Source organism: Gobio gobio, assembly GCF_949357685.1.
Source record: "Gobio gobio genome assembly, chromosome: 25".
NCBI lineage: Eukaryota > Metazoa > Chordata > Actinopteri > Cypriniformes > Gobionidae > Gobio > Gobio gobio.
In genome coordinates this window covers 3,955,358-3,976,798 of record NC_137121.1, presented here as the reverse complement: position 1 = coordinate 3,976,798, position 21,441 = coordinate 3,955,358, and the positions used below count along the sequence as shown (strand labels likewise).

General features: G+C 41.0%; 1 protein-coding gene across 1 annotated transcript; it reads right to left on the bottom strand.

Annotated features, from left to right (window-relative positions):
- Positions 1-1,643: 1,643 nt before the first annotated feature.
- Positions 1,644-20,774, bottom strand: fem1b (fem-1 homolog b). Its single transcript, XM_079810179.1, has 2 exons — positions 19,913-20,774; positions 1,644-4,477 (listed from the first exon to the last, which is right to left on the bottom strand). The coding sequence occupies exons 1-2, from the start codon at positions 20,185-20,187 to the stop codon at positions 2,842-2,844; spliced, it is 1,911 nt and encodes a 636-aa protein (XP_079666305.1). The 5' UTR covers positions 20,188-20,774; the 3' UTR covers positions 1,644-2,841.
- Positions 20,775-21,441: the final 667 nt, after the last annotated feature.

Genomic DNA, 21,441 nt, shown 5'->3' with positions numbered 1-21,441 from the left:
ATGCACTGCTTCATATACTGGGAGAATAACAAATAATAACAACTGTATCTTTTACATCGTTTCGCCAATAGGTGGCGACAAATGACTTAAATGTATTTGTTTTTGAAGCACTTTTTCACAAGAGAATGTAGTGTTTGATTAGCCTAGAAATCGAGACGCCCCCTAGCGGCAGCAAATCTGATGTGCAGTCAGGGACGTCTAGTAACTCTCCGTTGGCTTGCGAGCTGGAAAAACTCTAGTCAGGCCAATCACAGCGTGTATAGAGTCGGTGGGCGGGCTTAACATAATGACGGCAGAGTTGCGGCGGTTCTGCGTGATACTCGGAAACAAAGAAGCTGGCGAACAGCGGCCTTTCAAAATGGCTTTGGCTGTGACTCTGGAAGACGAAGCTTTTCTTTGAGGAAAGAACGGCACTGAAGTCATTCTTAAGAAAGGAAAGGCGAAAGTTTAATCTATCAACTCCGCTTCAACTTCTTCATTGCTCTGGTTGGTTGTAGCGCTATCCTATTGTGTGCAGAGAGAATTTGAAAGAGAAGCATTTATCCCGCCCCTCGGATTAAGCCCTGCCAATGGTGAGTTTCCAGACCCAACATCTTGATGTGAGTCTAGCTTGTCAGGCTAGTCTGAAAATTAAACTCAGAAAGATGTGATTAATCGTTTTTGTAAATATGACTAATGTTATACATCCTGTACAGTCTGTATCAGTGAATGATTTAACTTTTCCCCATGGTCTAGTGTTAAAAAAAATATCATAATTCTTAACCCTCTGGTTTTTTTATTTTAAAAATCACAGTTTCATCCGAATGATATGAAACTTGGTGACTTTTCTAGCATTAGGGATGTAAACACAAAAAAATTGGGCTCAGGATTCGAGCATGCTAATTGGTCGTAAAAAAAAAAAAAAAAAGTACCGTTCATTGTCTTCGGTCATAAATGACCACCATAGGAAATGAATGAGAAATCGGCAAAAAAAAAAACACAAATTCACAGAAAAAAAAAATCTATATTTCTAACAAAAAAAAATATCTAAAACTTTATAATAAATAGTTTTTATAATAAAAAGGGTTTTTAAAAGTCTTTGAGATTTTTAAAATATATATTCAAATCCATCAACAACAAAAAAAATCATTAAATGTGTTCAAAAGAGAACTAGGGAATTCTCAAGCCTCTCCATAGAGACCTCTAGTGGTTACACCCATGGATATCGTAGTTTTGCGAAATGGAAATACACAACTTTAATTTGTAACACTGAGAAAATATCAAATATAACAAATAGCTTTCTTTGTAAATTTTAAATCTTTGGCTAACCAGGCTTTATATTTAGGATTGGCAAGCCAGCCCTCGGAAAACTTGCATTTTCCCATTTTGTTTGCCGTGAAGTCCACACGCAAATGTAAAAATCAAGGATGTTTTTAGTCAAGCGGTTTGAGGTAGAGGCGCTGTGATGGCAACTGCATGTCATGCGTAACAACGTAACAACCAAATCACTGCAGACCTAAACTCCAGCAGATCAAGTGTAAAAACGATCGGCAAAAAAAAAAACGATTGTATGTATTATATATTTATTATATACATTTAGAAATTCTTAATTTTATATTTAGAAAACGAAATAGGGACAATAGTCTGGAAACATAAATATTTTTCCATACTCGGATTTATTTTTTCCATACTTTTCCAGACCTGGAAATTACTCAAATCAAATTCCATACTTTTCAAAACCCCGTAGGAACCCTGGGGTTTAATTAAAATTTAAATAAAAATCACAATACATATCGTATAGGCACCGTTGTCATAAAAATGAACGTCCAAAACGCATTGAAAGTTTTCCGGTTTTAGTGGAAAACAGTGTCGTATAAGCGCCCCCCCTAACAAACCTTTCCTAAAAATCATAACTCGAATCAAAAGAAGCACACAGAATCTGACGGGCATCTTTAATTGATGATTTTAATCTTATCTGACTTGGTTTGGAAATAAAAACACGTTGGACAATCCCCAGTAATTAAAGAATAAAATATGGCGCAAACACAGAGGTTTAAAAACCTCCACATTCAGATTTGGCCACATTCAAGCACTCAAACACACACACACACACACACACACACACACGGAGAGATTAAAGAGGGAAGATATGCATCTCACACACACACACACACACACACACACACACAACAGCACCTTCCAGAATAAGGCCCCGTTACTCCAAAAGAGCTCCAGCAAATGTTCATTAACGCAAGTCAGAATTACAGACTTGCTAATTGGCTTTACAGTGGCGTCATTTAAAAAAAAAAAAGAAAAAGGAACCCATAATATTAATAATAGTTACATTAATAATAATTATAACTGTCCAACTTCTGGTTACAGGCACATTTTAATATATTCAAATAAAAGAAATCGCCTGGCACAGAGTTTAGCTTTAGGACACCAACACTCGGCTATTGATTCCTTATAAAATAGACATTTTAGACTCTGTTTTAAATAAACCTTTTATAAAATATGTTAAGAAAACCAAAGGTCGACAAAAGAGCAGCCTATTTAAAAAAAAAAAAGAGCTGTTCACATTGTCATGACGACTAAAGTTCAACTCAATAAAATGCTATTTTCAAAATAAGAGTCTTTAGCACTGCATGTCAATTTGTTAAAAAAAGAAACCAGGATGAAACTGGTGACTCCAGTTACTTTGGGATAAAATGCAGCAGTCGGATTTAACATCTCCCAAATGGATCGGCAAGGGACATATTCCAGACTAACACTCCGTGCCGAGTGCGTAAACAAGGTCAAATCAAGAGTCTTCGGCATCCGAACGCGTTAAACCAGATCTGATGGAAAACTAAAAAGTACAGGTCAGTGATATTCAACAAACTCCTCCAGGCTTTTGGGAATCTGATCCCGGTATAAGATCTGATGTTGTTGCACGGCGCGAGCCGCCAAGCATTTCAGACTCATCTTCATTTGCGTCTTCAGAAGGATTTCCGAAACGCCCGTTGTGCTCTTGTCAAGCGGGGTCTTCTTTTGCTTGTTGGTCATGTCCGTATGAGCGCCGGCTTCCACGAGGCTGATGATGATTGCGTGAAGAGTCAGGAAGTCGCTGATGGGACGGTTGTACTGCACTATGAGGTGCAGAGGACTGTTTCCGTCATTGTCCACGGCATTCACCTGGGCGCCGCAGTCTATGAGCAGCTTGGTGACTTGCGCATTGGGGAAACTGCACACGTCGTTGGTGTGGAAGTCGTCCACGGGCGTCCCAGAGCTGGCCGCTAGGTGCAAAAGCGACGACCCTTCTCGGGAACGCGGATCCAGGCGTATTAAGTCGTAGATCTGTTTGTTTATACGCGCCCGCTCTTCTTCGCCGCATTGCGTTTTGGTGGAGATGCACACTAGGTAGAGGAAGGTGAACACGTTGGACTCGTAGTTGTCGTTAGCCGGGGGCATCTCCGCTTCCGTGGCGGTTTGCATGCGTGCCATGCTCCGGCGGATCTCCAGGACGCTGGCGCGCAAAACGTGCTCAACATCGGACGCGCGCACCGGCTCCTTCAAGTGGACCATTTGCGAGAACACTTGCGCGAATCTCAAGAGGTCCTTATGCGTGTTGCGGTTTCCTTGCTGGCGAAGGTACAAGGCGTGCAGCCACAGCTTGATGCACTGATCGAACTCCATATTGTCGGCGTAGACCGCGCCGCGGTATATGATGGGATGCGACACGTCGATGTTATCCGCGCCGAGAATTCGCTCGCGGATCATCAGGCCTTCCATGTGGAGCGCGTCCCGGTCGTGGCGAATTGTCTCGAGGTCGCGCAAACTCCGGCATTCGGTCCTCCCTCCGTACGCCTCCACGGGGGACAGCAACTCTTTGGCGATGGCCCTCTCGGGATCCCGAAATCGTTCCAGCATGGCCAGGTATAAGTAGTGGTAGGTCTTAAGAATGTCGTAATTCTCCCGGTCATTGGCGAACGAAGCCCCGAGAAGCTCCAATGCCTCGATGCGGCTGTGCGCGTCGCAATCCGCATGGGACAGTAGCAGCTCCACCACATCCGCCTTGCAGCTCTCGGCCGCCACCTTGAGCGGCGTCATGCCATGCCCATTTACCACCATCGCCGCTTGGCATCGCACCAGCTCTTTCACAATGTCCAGATGCCCGGCTTCGGCGGCGAAGTGCAGCGCGGTTGCCCCGCAGTGAGCTTTGGCGTTGGGATTGGCGCCCCGCTCCAGCAGGAAGAAAACGACATCGCCATGGCCCTTATAGGCGGCGATCATTAAGCAAGTGTTGTCGTACTTATTGGCGATGCTGATGTCCGCCTTGTGCTCCACCAGGTATCGTACGATGTCCAGACGGCCGTCGAAGCACGCCGCCCTGAGGGGGGTGGAGTTAGTGAGGGTGGTGTGGTTCACGTTGGCGCTGTGGGAAACCAGTAAACGCACCACGTCGAAATGCCCAGCGCCGGCTGCACACCAAAGAGCCGTGGCGCCATCGATAATATACCTGTAAGAGAGAAAGACACGTCAGCCAGGGTTTTTCCTACATTGTAGGGATGCACGATATTGGATTTTTGCCGATATTCGATATGCCGATATTTTTCAACTCATTTTGGCCGATGCCGATATCGATACCGATATATGTTTATTTTTTCCCTTTGTGCAAACGTTGAACCATTTTGAGCAAAATTTTTTTTTTTTTTCATTCTGGTTTCAGATTTCTGAGGTCTCCTTGCTAAAAGGATACTTGTTAAAGATAAATAAATGTTATTAAAGTTATTTTTATAATAAGAGTATATTTACTCTAAAAATAATAATAATAAAGTCAGTGATTTTTCATCCCAGACAGATTCAGTTGTAATCTAAATATTTTATTTTTGGATTTGATGTTTGTGCACATGAAGTGGGGGTGGCATGGCATCAGTTGATGCTGTATTTAGCTTCAAATAAAAAAATATACAATTATTTTAGTGCTCCTTGGATTATTTTTCATCATCCATTTCATAAAATTGTATTACAGATTAATAAACTGTATATACAAGTATTTAATTTGAAACAGTTTCATGTTTGCGATTTGACATCATTACTGCTTTATTTATTTAGAAAAAAAAGTAACTTCAATTTATTTGTGTATTCTACTTTTCATTTTATTACTGTAACAACAGCGCCCCCTCTACATATATAACATTTTAGCAGGCGGGCACTAGGACCTGGAGGAGCTTCTGCTGCTGTGGAGGCTGCTGCACACGCTAGAGAGTGGGGAGAAACCCAGCAACCCTATGTTGTCGGTCACGTCCTTCTGTACATTCACAAATTCAAGGCAGTATTTAAAAACGGTCAATTTAAATAACTATACATGCAATGTATGTGCTTGTTTTTGCTTCAAGAATGACCACACGGCTGACATGTTCTTATCACTATAGCAGTCGAGTTATTGCAGGCTCGTATCAACACGTTTATCATATCGGCAAGGCATATCGGCATAATTTTTTCATATCAGCCGCTGTCGATTTTTATATTTTATGCATTTATCGTCCGATTCCGATGTCGTGCCGATAATATTGTGCATCCCTACTACATTGAAACAAATTTTTGTCCCACCAAAGCCTTATTTGATCAGTTATTGTGATTTATGAGTAGGTGCGTTTACATGGAGCACTGTAATCGGTTTAAAAGTCCAATCCGAATGAAAAAGCTCCATTTAAACACCTCAATCGGAATAAAAATGGCCAAACCGAATTAAATGGGTTTGAGAGAGGTGGGATAAACCTTTTCATGAACTGATCAAACGAAAAATTCCACCATGTAAACGACCTGATCCGATTACTGTGAGTGTACGTCTTTCTGTGACGTGATATACAGCGCGCGCGCTCACACCAGGCTAATGTTGACAAGAGAGGAAAGTTCATTTTTCTGAGGTATTAAACTTTTTATTTCGTAACATGTTATGAACATGATGTTGGAATAATGACACAGACTGGCTACACCATCTCATCTTGACAGCGTTTGTCCTAGGCTTCAACTGCGCCTGACAGAAAAAAATACATTTCTGAGGTGATTCTTACACTTTACGACAAATAATAAATAGCTTTTATAAAACTGTATAAGTCCTGGTGGCCGTTGAGAGTTGCCATTTCAACGGGGAACATTCAAGCTGCTGGAGAGGAAGTGTCGACATTTCTCTGTTTCTCGTAAGTTAGATATAAAAAAAAAAGTTCAACAACTGCTTCAAATTGGTTAAGTAACAATTACCCACAGTCTACTTTAATTACTTTTGTTAATATTTATACCTTTGTGATTATGGTATCTTTCCTTAATCATCTGAAATATATATGTTTAGTACTATTAGTAATGATGCGGAGCACGTCTTGAATGCTTTCATTCATGTTTCACCGTATGTTTTTATTAATAGTGCATTTTATTGTTAATTTTGTGTTTTTCAAAATAAATGAATTGAATTCATTTTTGATTCCGCATTCATCATTCACAGCTGTTGAAATAGCCATTGTATAGGACATAAATTAGGTTAAACTACTGCATGTCCGCCCACAGAAAAATAAATAAATAAATATAAAAATTACCAACAAAGAACTATTGATCCACGATACTAACGTTACGAATCTGAGGCGGCAGACAAACTGTGTGCGCATGTCACAAAATGATCCCGACTGAAAGTCAGCACATGTAAACACCAGATCAGATTAGATAACGTCTCATGTAAACAGTCCACCGAATCTTTCAATCGGAATGACAAAAAAGTGCGCATGTAAACGTGGCTATTGATGTAGTAGATGACGGCTGCGCTATGAGTGACAGAGAGAACGATCAGAGCTCCTCCCCCGCTCGCACTCTCTCCGTCTTCAAAATAAGCATTCTTAGCTTTCGAATATTTCACATATTACGTTAATCAAAATCAAAAGGTCGGAAGACCGAATCCATGTTGCACGTGGTGCTATCAGACGACGTTTTCCTTGAATTACCGCTGGGTGTGAATTGCGCTCAAAAAACGTTGACTCTTCTCTGACCAGCTGACATAAACCATACTTTCAATAAACGGGAAACAAATCCTATCCGGTTATGAAGGGTTTTCTGTGTGTTGACAAATCTTTCGCAATGTTCTAACAGACGGGATTCGCACACAATGCTTCTGCTAATGTCCGATTTGCGACCTAATGACTCCTTTGAACCGAATCATTTTAACGACTGATCTGTCCAACACTGAACTAACGAATCAGTTTAATCATTTACTCAGAACTAGTGTTAGACCGATATATCGGGCCGATATTTGCGATTTTTACGTGTATCGACCGATACAAGGCTGCTGCATTCGCGATATTTTTTCCCCTGCATTATTTACAGACAGGCGTCCACAGGGCAGCTCTCACCGTCTTCAAACTCTCTTGCTCTCCCTCACGCATATTAATCAAAATCAATTGAGAATTGACACGATGGTAAAAGGTGGAAAGACAGAAGTTTCACGTGGAGCATTGGGAGATTTTCTCCTGAATTACCGCTGGTGTTGCTCCACAAGAGATTAAGTGAAGTGCACCTACACTCTAAAAAATGCTGGGTTAAAAATAACCCAAGTTGGGTTGAAAATGGACTTACCCATCAATTGGGTTGTTTTAACCCAGCAATTGGGTTGTTTTAAGCAAACATTTAACCCAACCGCTGTGTCAAAACAACCCAATTGCTGGGTTAGTCCATATTCAACCCAACTTGGGTTATTTTTTAGAGTGTAACCATTAAATGACTAGGTTGTAAATAGTTTTAAATGAAGTATAGTGCAGTCAGTGTGCACTTTATTATGCTGCTTGCTTGTTGATACTGTGTGCAATAGTGTCATTATTTTATTTATGCTTAAATATTTATTTTCAGAATTTATTTTCACCACTGAACTCTTTTTTCTTGTTCTACCTCTCCTGTTTTTACTATTTGTTAAATATATATTTTTTTAGTTCAATAAATGTTCCTTTTTTAAATTGTAAATTATAAATTGTTATCATCATGATAATTGTGTCATTTTTATGATGTAAATTGAGGGAGCAAAAGCAGTATCGGCTCCAAATATCGGCAGCCCGTATCGGTCATCGGCTAAGGCTAATAAAAAAAAAAATTGGTATCGGCACAAAAAAAAAACAATATCGTCGATCCCTACTCAGAACGCATCTGAAATGAGAACACAAGTGTGCTTACCCAATTTAGCAAGAGTGGGTGTAAGAGATAGTTTTAATTATCTTTCAGCTTATTTATGTTGACCATGTGTAGTAAAATAAATAGCCTATAAATAATTTAGTTTAGACTGGAGTGAGGTGAACCCAGAACAAAGTTATTAGCTAGCTGATAATTTTATGAAATTGTATATGGCAGAAAATTAGGCTATTTGCAAATTTTTTTAATACTACTTTTTAAATATTGATATGATTATATACCAAAAAAATTATCTGTCTGACGCACCAACCGCTAGCCTAGCTTAGCACAAAGACTGGAGGTAAATGGCTCCAGCTAGCCTAGCTTAGCACAAAGACTGGAGGTAAATGGCTCCAGCTAGCCTAGCTTAGCACAAAGACTGGAAGTAAATGGCTCCAGCTAGCCTACTGCTCAATATGTGACAAAATAATGCCAACATTTTCTTATTTACAAGTTGTGATGCGTTTACATCGAGTACTAAGACAAACGGAAAATGAAAAGTGATTTTCTAGAAAGATATGGCGAGGAACTATTTTCTCATTCATGCGTAATAATCAAGGGACTTTGAGCCGTACCATGAGTGCAGCGGCGCAATAATATTACGCAGTATTTTGACACTTATTGAGCAGTCGGCTAGCTGGAGCTGTTTACCTCCAGTCTTTGTGCTAAGCTAGGCTAGCAGCGTGTGCGTCAGACAGAGTTATGGCACGGAGATGAGAATGGTGTGTATGGACTCATCTAACTCTGGGGGATACGGAGAATAAGATAAAGTCCCAAAAAGTCGGTGTGTTCCTTTCATATTTTAGTTTTTAACAAACATTTATTTTGGGATCTTGATTTTAAAGGCCCTTGATGATTCAATCCCAGATATATGGAGATCCTAACACGGCTCCATGAGTAAATTAGTCAATTGAACAAATTTTCAGTGGCCAAAAACCAAATGTGGGACACTTTGCACACAGCTGATGCTTTTTTCGTTTACAATGTACTCATGGAGCCGCGTTAGGATCTCCATATCTCTGGGATTGAACCATCAAGGGCCTTTAAAATCAAGACAGCAAAAGAAATGTTAGTTAAAAACAAAAATATGAAAGGATATTAAGATATCTTTAATACTTCTTGAGTTACAGGCATGCAAACTTGGGGAAAATACACAAGAAGCGCCTTTTTCCCATTTTTGAACGGTCACTGTTTGATTATAATGCTGAAATGATTGATAAAGTCAACAGATTTCACTAATAGATCTACAAATCTCTGTGTAAAAATAAAATAATGATGCTGCCGTCTTTCTACAGTCATATTTACACCCCTCTAATTTGGCTCTCAGGTGAAAATGGTCATTTTGACCCCCCTCTACATAATAGTGGATTACTCAGTCAATATACAGCCCTGATATTTAATATTTTGGCGTTCATCCCTATTTATGTTTGTCTTTCTTCAGACAAAATATTCAAAAACAAAATAAAAAATTTGAAGGTTTCCAAAATGTGGTTGATTTGACATGGAATGGCCCATTTTTTAAACTTTAATGATTTATTTTCACACAAAATCTGCGGCAAACATATCTTTGATCTGCAATCACACACTATGGCAGTGAAAGCACATTTTCCTGAGGGTGTACCTTTGCCCCATTGGACCCTACGGGCAGACATGCGATAATAGAGATAATACATCATCTATATAGAGTAGTAAAAATACTCCAGTCAAAAACATGTCAAATGATTAAAGGGATAGTTCACCCAAAAATGAACATTTTGTCGTTTACTAACCAAAGAAGATATTTTGAAGAATGTCGGTAATAGGGCTGAAACGATTCATCGAGTTACTCGATTAACTCGATTACAAAAATTCCTAGAGGCAAAAATTCTGCCTCGAAGCCTCGTTAAATTCCTACGACGCGCACTATACGCGCAGGGATCTGATTCGCACGGGCCGCTGTTCAGTGTTCAGGAAGCACACCATAGCGCGGGATACATTTTGAATTTAGTTTAGATTCTAGATGCCCAGAATCACTATAGTAACTGCATGTTTTACACAGTTTATACAGGTAAGTTGATTGACGTTCTTATAGCTGCCACACACACACACACACGGCGCGCGCCCGAAGCCAGATCGCTTTCACTTTCGTCCTCATAAAGTTTGTCAAGTAAATGCGTTTAAAGTAGACATGTGCCGGTAAACGGTAATACGATATACCACAATAATGAACATGCACAATATTGTTATCGTGGGCACTTCAAAATACCGTGAATAATTATTTATTACGAATTATTCCGATTTTTAGAATGAATTTTAAGAATACTTTACCCATCAACCGTTTAAAATGAAAAACACGTCAAAGAGGAACACGCACTGATGTAAATAGACTGTGCATGAGCCGAGCACATGGCGGCGCTGAAGTGCACATTCACTCTTCGACAGCAGAGGGCGCTGACGGAAAAGCAGAAATGCAGCCGTTTCCCCAGTAATCACATAACCTAATACATAATACTTAAAGACTTAAGGCTATCCATTTTCAAACTTGCATTTTATATTTTAATCTAGACTAAATTACATGCCCTAGATATTGTTTGAATATGTTCTGACTGTTGTTCAATCACACACTTTACAAGGCTCCAGTATTTAACATTAGTTCACTCATTAACAAACTGACAATGAAAAATACTTCTAAAGCATGTATTCATCTTAGTTAAATGTACATTTCAGCATACCTATTGTTCTTTATAATTCTTTTGCACTTTAATCTGTTTTAAATATTTGTTTACTTTATACATTTTTGTGTATTGCTTTATTGTATTTAAATGTTTGGTTCTTTTGTTATAAGAAAGTGATTTAACCTGTTGTAGTATGACAACACTTTTTTTGCAACTTATTTCAATATCGTGATAATACCGTATACCGTGATAAAAGCTTCAGCAATTAATCGCAACATGAAAATTTGATACCGGCACATGCCTAGTTTAAAGCCTTGCCAGTTTGAACATTGAAGCGATTGTGCACTATCAAAAACAACAATACGGATACTATACTATACACGCACGCACGCCTATATATATTTTTTTTATATATATAGCCTATATTATATATATAAATTCGTTATATATTCGTTAAATATATTATTCGTTTATATATTTTATTTTCAAAATGTAGGCTATTTAATTGAGATTGACATATATATATATATATATATATATATATATATATATATATATATATATATATATATATATATATATATATATATATATAGGCTACCTCAATTAAATAGCCTACATTTTGAAAAAAAAAAAAAGGCTCAAACATGCGTGTTTATTTTAGTAGGCCTACTTCCGTCAGTGAAACAACAAACTACAGTCTGTAAAACATTTAAATAAATATCTGTAAATAATCGAAATATAAATAGTATAAGTTAAATATTAGTTAAAGAAAAAAATCGTTTATATTTCCTCACAGACGTGCGTCAAATGCCTTTGCGCTGAAAGGGAAGAGACGAGCAGGAAAGAAGCATCGTTTTCTGATATCATCTTGTTTTCTCCTGATGTTCCCAAACTGATCGGCTACTTGTAGTAAAATGTGAAGAACGAAATTATCTTCCGCGGGGTCAAGAACTGAGGCTTTGTTTGATTATGCGCTTTGAGAGAAAGCGAAACTAAAAATCTCCGGCGTGTATGAAATACGCTATAGGCTACACATAAATTTGACCAAGTCTAATAGCAAGCAAAAACTGTGTTAAATAAAGTAAAGTTTGAAGTAAAATGTATCTGTCCTACTCCATTTTCTACTTTACCATAAATGATGCAAATATAGCCTAGGCTACTCTTAAATTAATCAAACAAGGAAGACATGTTTAATCCCCTGTGAGAGACGTAAATGAGGATTTGGGGAAACAAATAAGAGATTCCATGTCCAGTAGAATAAAATGGAGTAAGCCTAAGCCTATTGTTAAATTTGAGGAAAATCGTGTGACCAGATCGCAAAACGCAAGCAATCTTAAAATTGTCTCACCACACAAAGCTTCCTCTCTCGTTCGTTTCCATGGCTGCGATGTAACTTAATTGCAAACCTATTATTTATTTTGTAAATGAAGCTTTGTGCTTCACTCGTGTCATTAATATTCACGTAAAACAGCATTCACAAACAGAAAAGGGTGTTTTGGCCGACCACCGCCGGTGCTCCTGCTTATTGACGTGCAACTTTATATTCTCATATGTGCTGATTTACCAGCTCAAGAGCCGATGGCCCCGTTTGACGTTAGCTAAATATTTTATAATATATGTTTAGTAAGCAGGATTTGATGGCCGCATTCCTACACTTATAAAACGCAATTCAATGTGGAAGTAATCCAAGTATTCAGAATACGTTACTCAGATTGGCGCATGTAAACTGTTTTCCCTTATTCATCATGTCAGGCTGTCGGTTGCGATGTGTTCATTGCGCGAGTTCATATCGCGATGACGATGAAAATTCGATGTATCGTTCAGCCCTATCTACATTTACATTTATGCATTTTAGCAGACGCTTTTATCCAAAGCGTATCTACAGTATCTACAAAGCACAGTATCTACTACTGTGCTAATGTATCTGATGTACAACAAACATAAATCTGCTCCATAGACAATAACTGCTGAAAGTCAACCGTTTCCTTCAAGTATTTTTAAATCACAAAGAAACTTTTGCATTTGTTGGAAAAATTGCAACTTTAATAGTATGTATTAAAGATGAATGAATGTATGTATGTATTTCTGCTGTACCAAAATGCAATGAAGCCTCACGAACACACACACACACACACACACACACACACACACACACACACACACACACACACACACAGGTTGCTAGGTTACCATAGCAAATAGGCTCACCCCAGAAATGATATAGGCTATTATTTGTTAGTAAATGCTGCAGGTGTAGAAATCTACATAAAAGATATTTACTTTGATGTTAGGGCTTGATTACAGCATGAAACCTGTTGTGCATATTAATAAATTAAATTGATTTTCCTCTTCATTTTCGTTATGCATTTTTTGTTTTGGTTGTTTAAAAACACGCGGGCATTTTTTATCTGATTAATCGATCGATTAAGTGCTAGATTAATCAATTACAAAAATAATCGATAGCTACAGCCCTAGTCGGTAACCACGGCACCCATTGACTTCCATAGTATTGGTTTTTTTTTCGTACTATGGGCATCAATGGGTGCCGTGGTTACCGACATTCTTCATTGGTCTACTCTGCTCTGATCAGTCAGATGACCCAGTCTGTTGTGATGGGTCAACTCTACTCTGAATAGTCAGATGGCCCAGTCTGTTGTGATTGGTCAACTCTACTCTGATTAGTCAGATGACCCAGTCTGTTGTGATTGGTCAACTCTACTCTGATTAGTCAGATGGCCCAGTCTGTTGTGATGGGTCAACTCTACTCTGATTAGTCAGATGGCCCAGTCTGTTGTGATGGGTCAACTCTACTCTGATCAGTCAGATGGCCCAGTCTGTTGTGATGGGTCAACTCTACTCTGATTAGTCAGATGGCCCAGTCTGTTGTGATTGGTCAACTCTACTCTGATCAGTCAGATGGCCCAGTCTGTTGTGATTGGTCAACTCTACTCTGATTAGTCAGATGGCCCAGTCTGTTGTGATGGGTCAACTCTACTCTGATTAGTCAGATGGCCCAGTCTGTTGTGATGGGTCAACTCTACTCTGATTAGTCAGATGGCCCAGTCTGTTGTGATGGGTCAACTCTACTCTGATTAGTCAGATGGCCCAGTCTGTTGTGATGGGTCAACTCTACTCTGATCAGTCAGATGACCCAGTCTGTTGTGATGGGTCAACTCTACTCTGATCAGTCAGATGACCCAGTCTGTTGTGATTGGTCAACTCTACTCTGATCAGTCAGATGGCCCAGTCTGTTGTGATTGGTCAACTCTACTCTGATTAGTCAGATGACCCAGTCTGTTGTGATTGGTCAACTCTACTCTGATTAGTCAGATGGCCCAGTCTGTTGTGATGGGTCAACTCTACTCTGATTAGTCAGATGGCCCAGTCTGTTGTGATGGGTCAACTCTACTCTGATCAGTCAGATGGCCCAGTCTGTTGTGATGGGTCAACTCTACTCTGATTAGTCAGATGGCCCAGTCTGTTGTGATTGGTCAACTCTACTCTGATCAGTCAGATGGCCCAGTCTGTTGTGATTGGTCAACTCTACTCTGATTAGTCAGATGGCCCAGTCTGTTGTGATGGGTCAACTCTACTCTGATTAGTCAGATGGCCCAGTCTGTTGTGATGGGTCAACTCTACTCTGATTAGTCAGATGGCCCAGTCTGTTGTGATGGGTCAACTCTACTCTGATTAGTCAGATGGCCCAGTCTGTTGTGATGGGTCAACTCTACTCTGATCAGTCAGATGACCCAGTCTGTTGTGATGGGTCAACTCTACTCTGATCAGTCAGATGACCCAGTCTGTTGTGATTGGTCAACTCTACTCTGATCAGTCAGATGGCCCAGTCTGTTGTGATTGGTCAACTCTACTCTGATCAGTCAGATGACCCAGTCTGTTGTGATTGGTCAACTCTACTCTGATTAGTCAGATGGCCCAGTCTGTTGTGATGGGTCAACTCTACTCTGATTAGTCAGATGGCCCAGTCTGTTGTGATTGGTCAACTCTACTCTGATTAGTCAGATGGCCCAGTCTGTTGTGATTGGTCAACTCTACTCTGATTAGTCAGATGGCCCAGTCTGTTGTGATTGGTCAACTCTACTCTGATTAGTCAGATGGCCCAGTCTGTTGTGATGGGTCAACTCTACTCTGATTAGTCAGATGGCCCAGTCTGTTGTGATGGGTCAACTCTACTCTGATTAGTCAGATGGCCCAGTCTGTTGTGATGGGTCAACTCTACTCTGATTAGTCAGATGGCCCAGTCTGTTGTGATTGGTCAACTCTACTCTGATTAGTCAGATGGCCCAGTCTGTTGTGATTGGTCAACTCTACTCTGAATAGTCAGATGGCCCAGTCTGTTGTGATTGGTCAACTCTACTCTGATTAGTCAGATGGCCCAGTCTGTTGTGATTGGTCAACTCTACTCTGATTAGTCAGATGGCCCAGTCTGTTGTGATTGGTCAACTCTACTCTGATTAGTCAGATGGCCCAGTCTGTTGTGATTGGTCAACTCTACTCTGATTAGTCAGATGGCCCAGTCTGTTGTGATGGGTCAACTCTACTCTGATTAGTCAGATGGCCCAGTCTGTTGTGATTGGTCAACTCTACTCTGATTAGTCAGATGGCCCAGTCTGTTGTGATTGGTCAACTCTACTCTGAATAGTCAGATGGCCCAGTCTGTTGTGATTGGTCAACTCTACTCTGATTAGTCAGATGGCCCAGTCTGTTGTGATTGGTCAACTCTACTCTAATTAGTCAGATGGCCCAGTCTGTTGTGATGGGTCAACTCTACTCTGATCAGTCAGATGGCCCAGTCTGTTGTGATTGGTCAACTCTACTCTGATCAGTCAGATGACCCAGTCTGTTGTGATTGGTCAACTCTACTCTAATTAGTCAGATGGCCCAGTCTGTTGTGATTGGTCAACTCTACTCTGATCAGTCAGATGGCCCAGTCTGTTGTGATGGGTCAACTCTACTCTGATCAGTCAGATGACCCAGTCTGTTGTGATTGGTCAACTCTACTCTGAATAGTCAGATGGCCCAGTCTGTTGTGATTGGTCAACTCTACTCTGATTAGTCAGATGACCCAGTCTGTTGTGATTGGTCAACTCTACTCTGATCAGTCAGATGGCCCAGTCTGTTGTGATTGGTCAACTCTACTCTAATTAGTCAGATGGCCCAGTCTGTTGTGATTGGTCAACTCTACTCTGATCAGTCAGATGGCCCAGTCTGTTGTGATGGGTCAACTCTACTCTGATCAGTCAGATGACCCAGTCTGTTGTGATTGGTCAACTCTACTCTGAATAGTCAGATGGCCCAGTCTGTTGTGATTGGTCAACTCTACTCTGATTAGTCAGATGACCCAGTCTGTTGTGATTGGTCAACTCTACTCTGATCAGTCAGATGGCCCAGTCTGTTGTGATTGGTCAACTCTACTCTAATTAGTCAGATGGCCCAGTCTGTTGTGATTGGTCAACTCTACTCTGATCAGTCATATGGCCCAGTCTGTTGTGATTGGTCAACTCTACTCTAATTAGTCAGATGGCCCAGTCTGTTGTGATTGGTCAACTCTACTCTGATCAGTCAGATGGCCCAGTCTGTTGTGATTGGTCAACTCTACTCTAATTAGTCAGATGGCCCAGTCTGTTGTGATTGGTCAACTCTACTCTGATCAGTCAGATGGCCCAGTCTGTTGTGATTGGTCAACTCTACTCTAATTAGTCAGATGGCCCAGTCTGTTGTGATTGGTCAACTCTACTCTGATCAGTCAGATGGCCCAGTCTGTTGTGATTGGTCAACTCTACTCTAATTAGTCAGATGGCCCAGTCTGTTGTGATGGGTCAACTCTACTCTGATCAGTCAGATGGCCCAGTCTGTGTGATGGGTCAACTCTACTCTGATCAGTCAGATGGCCCAGTCTGTTGTGATGGGTCAACTCTACTCTGATTAGTCAGATGGCCCAGTCTGTTGTGATGGGTCAACTCTACTCTGATTAGTCAGATGGCCCAGTCTGTTGTGATGGGTCAACTCTACTCTGATTAGTCAGATGGCCCAGTCTGTTGTGATGGGTCAACTCTACTCTGATTAGTCAGATGGCCCAGTCTGTTGTGATTGGTCAACTCTACTCTGATTAGTCAGATGGCCCAGTCTGTTGTGATGGGTCAACTCTACTCTGATCAGTCAGATGACCCAGTCTGTTGTGATGGGTCAACTCTACTCTGATCAGTCATATGGCCCAGTCTGTTGTGATGGGTCAACTCTACTCTGATCAGTCAGATGACCCAGTCTGTTGTGATGGGTCAACTCTACTCTGATCAGTCAGATGGCCCAGTCTGTTGTGATGGGTCAACTCTACTCTGATCAGTCATATGACCCAGTCTGTTGTGATGGGTCAACTCTACTCTGATCAGTCAGATGGCCCAGTCTGTTGTGATTGGTCAACTCTACTCTGATTAGTCAGATGGCCCAGTCTGTTGTGATGGGTCAACTCTACTCTGATTAGTCAGATGGCCCAGTCTGTTGTGATTGGTCAACTCTACTCTGATTAGTCAGATGGCCCAGTCTGTTGTGATGGGTCAACTCTACTCTGATTAGTCAGATGGCCCAGTCTGTTGTGATTGGTCAACTCTACTCTGATTAGTCAGATGGCCCAGTCTGTTGTGATGGGTCAACTCTACTCTGATTAGTCAGATGGCCCAGTCTGTTGTGATGGGTCAACTCTACTCTGATTAGTCAGATGGCCCAGTCTGTTGTGATTGGTCAACTCTACTCTGATTAGTCAGATGGCCCAGTCTGTTGTGATTGGTCAACTCTACTCTGATTAGTCAGATGGCCCAGTCTGTTGTGATTGGTCAACTCTACTCTGATTAGTCAGATGACCCAGTCTGTTGTGATGGGTCAACTCTACTCTGATTAGTCAGATGACCCAGTCTGTTGTGATGGGTCAACTCTACTCTGATCAGTCAGATGACCCAGTCTGTTGTGATTGGTCAACTCTACTCTGATTAGTCAGATGGCCCAGTCTGTTGTGATGGGTCAACTCTACTCTGATCAGTCAGATGGCCCAGTCTGTTGTGATGGGTCAACTCTACTCTGATCAGTCAGATGGCCCAGTCTGTTGTGATGGGTCAACTCTACTCTGATCAGTCAGATGGCCCAGTCTGTTGTGATTGGTCAACTCTACTCTGATCAGTCAGATGGCCCAGTCTGTTGTGATGGGTCAACTCTACTCTGATCAGTCAGATGGCCCAGTCTGTTGTGATGGGTCAACTCTACTCTGATCAGTCAGATGGCCCAGTCTGTTGTGATGGGTCAACTCTACTCTGATCAGTCAGATGGCCCAGTCTGTTGTGATGGGTCAACTCTACTCTGATCAGTCAGATGGCCCAGTCTGTTGTGATGGGTCAACTCTACTCTGATCAGTCAGATGGCCCAGTCTGTTGTGATGGGTCAACTCTACTCTGATCAGTCAGATGGCCCAGTCTGTTGTGATTGGTCAACTCTACTCTGATTAGTCAGATGGCCCAGTCTGTTGTGATGGGTCAACTCTACTCTGATTAGTCAGATGGCCCAGTCTGTTGTGATGGGTCAACTCTACTCTGATTAGTCAGATGGCCCAGTCTGTTGTGATTGGTCAACTCTACTCTGATTAGTCAGATGGCCCAGTCTGTTGTGATTGGTCAACTCTACTCTGATTAGTCAGATGGCCCAGTCTGTTGTGATTGGTCAACTCTACTCTGATTAGTCAGATGACCCAGTCTGTTGTGATGGGTCAACTCTACTCTGATTAGTCAGATGACCCAGTCTGTTGTGATGGGTCAACTCTACTCTGATCAGTCAGATGACCCAGTCTGTTGTGATTGGTCAACTCTACTCTGATTAGTCAGATGGCCCAGTCTGTTGTGATGGGTCAACTCTACTCTGATCAGTCAGATGGCCCAGTCTGTTGTGATGGGTCAACTCTACTCTGATCAGTCAGATGGCCCAGTCTGTTGTGATGGGTCAACTCTACTCTGATCAGTCAGATGGCCCAGTCTGTTGTGATGGGTCAACTCTACTCTGATTAGTCAGATGGCCCAGTCTGTTGTGATTGGTCAACTCTACTCTGATCAGTCAGATGGCCCAGTCTGTTGTGATTGGTCAACTCTACTCTGATTAGTCAGATGGCCCAGTCTGTTGTGATTGGTCAACTCTACTCTGATCAGTCAGATGGCCCAGTCTGTTGTGATTGGTCAACTCTACTCTGATCAGTCAGATGACCCAGTCTGTTGTGATGGGTCAACTCTACTCTGATCAGTCAGATGGCCCAGTCTGTTGTGATTGGTCAACTCTACTCTGATCAGTCAGATGACCCAGTCTGTTGTGATGGGTCAACTCTACTCTGATCAGTCAGATGACCCAGTCTGTTGTGATGGGTCAACTCTACTCTGATCAGTCAGATGACCCAGTCTGTTGTGATGGGTCAACTCTACTCTGATCAGTCAGATGGCCCAGTCTGTTGTGATTGGTCAACTCTACTCTGATCAGTCAGATGGCCCAGTCTGTTGTGATGGGTCAACTCTACTCTGATCAGTCAGATGACCCAGTCTGTTGTGATGGGTCAACTCTACTCTGATCAGTCAGATGACCCAGTCTGTTGTGATTGGTCAACTCTACTCTGATCAGTCAGATGGCCCAGTCTGTTGTGATGGGTCAACTCTACTCTAATTAGTCAGATGGCCCAGTCTGTTGTGATGGGTCAACTCTACTCTGATTAGTCAGATGGCCCAGTCTGTTGTGATTGGTCAACTCTACTCTGATTAGTCAGATGGCCCAGTCTGTTGTGATTGGTCAACTCTACTCTGATTAGTCAGATGGCCCAGTCTGTTGTGATTGGTCAACTCTACTCTGATCAGTCAGATGACCCAGTCTGTTGTGATTGGTCAACTCTACTCTGATTAGTCAGATGGCCCAGTCTGTTGTGATTGGTCAACTCTACTCTGATTAGTCAGATGGCCCAGTCTGTTATGAAGGGTCAACTCTACTCTGATTGTCTGTTGTGATTGGTCATTTTTGGGTGAACTATCCCTATAACCCAGAAGGAAACAGTTCCAACTCACCCGTCAAATCGGACCGTCCCCGTCTGCTCAGTGTCCACCTTGTAATGGTCCAGAAGCAGCCGGACCACCTTGTCATGTCCGTTGCGAGCAGCGATAATGAGCGGCGTGGACCTCTGTCCGGCCACCTGGGTCACGTACTCCAGCAGGTATCGGGTCTGGACGCTGGAGTGGTTCAGGAGCAGGGCGGCCAGGGTCAGGACTCGCCCCTCACTGGCTGCTTTGTGAACGTACCGGGCCAGGGACTCCAGCCGGGCCAGAGCCGGTACCTCCGCCATCTGTGCAAGATTCGCCCACTGATCTCAGAGCAGATCGACCCGCCTCCCATTAAAAACCCCTGCCTGAGCTCTACAGCTCATATATGGAACCAGTGTAGAGTTTCTACCTGACCAACTGCCATTACAGTGGATATAGAGGGTGTTAATATAATATAATCTACTAATATGGATCTTATACACAAACAAATAGAGACTTTTAGTCTAACGTAATGACGTCACGCCGGATTTCTGCTTAAATGAATGTAACCTAAAGAGGACAGGGTAGTATTAATACTAATAATACTCCTATATCTTACAGTACACGAGTCATAGACTATTAATATCAAATGCTGACGTAACTCAGATGAGTTTCAGCAGGAATTCTCTTTCACTTCTATGAGAAACGAGTTTACTCGCCGCATTCCTCCACTTTTGCGCTCCGGTTTGCTCTTATTTCAGTTCTGTGTCCCTCCGCGATAATGTCCAACGGTCACTCCAACGGAATGAATCCGGGTTTGCTGATAAACCCGACACCGAATCCGAATTAAAGCTCAAATCTGCGCTCAATGTGTTTGTGTCTTTCACCTCTGCTAGAAACGACGCACGGAAATGAGGTCACCAATAACAGGAAGTGCGACACTGGAATCATGCGACGCTTTTTCAAAATAAAAGTACCATTGAATAATATGCCGGTTTATATATATTTATATATATATAATTATATCATTTTATTTATTTTTTTATTGAGGATAGAACAAGTAACAGACAAAGCAATGTGTGGCATGGATTTGTGGCAAGGGAACCGAGAGTTATATCATAATATTTTAATGATTTTTTTGTTTTTTAACAATTTCGAAGACATAAAGTCAAATTCCACTATAAACACTTTAAATCTTGATGAATTTACATACTTTTGTTTTTGCAGTTAACATTTTGCCAGCAGTATAAAAACATTAGCAATGTATTCAAGACCTTACTATTATGTTTTCATAATATACAATCCCATTGAATAATAATAATAATAATAATAAAAATACCAAGGTAAACATAGTTTCCATATATATATATTATATCTACTATATACTATACTGTGTACTATATATTTTTAAATATATAATTTAACTATTATTAAGGTTTATATATATATTTATTTAATAATATGTGTTATTTTTTATTATTGTAAATTATATAAATATTATACTATATATATATATTATTTATTTAATAATATATATTATTTTTTATTATTGTAAATTATGTAAATATTATACTATA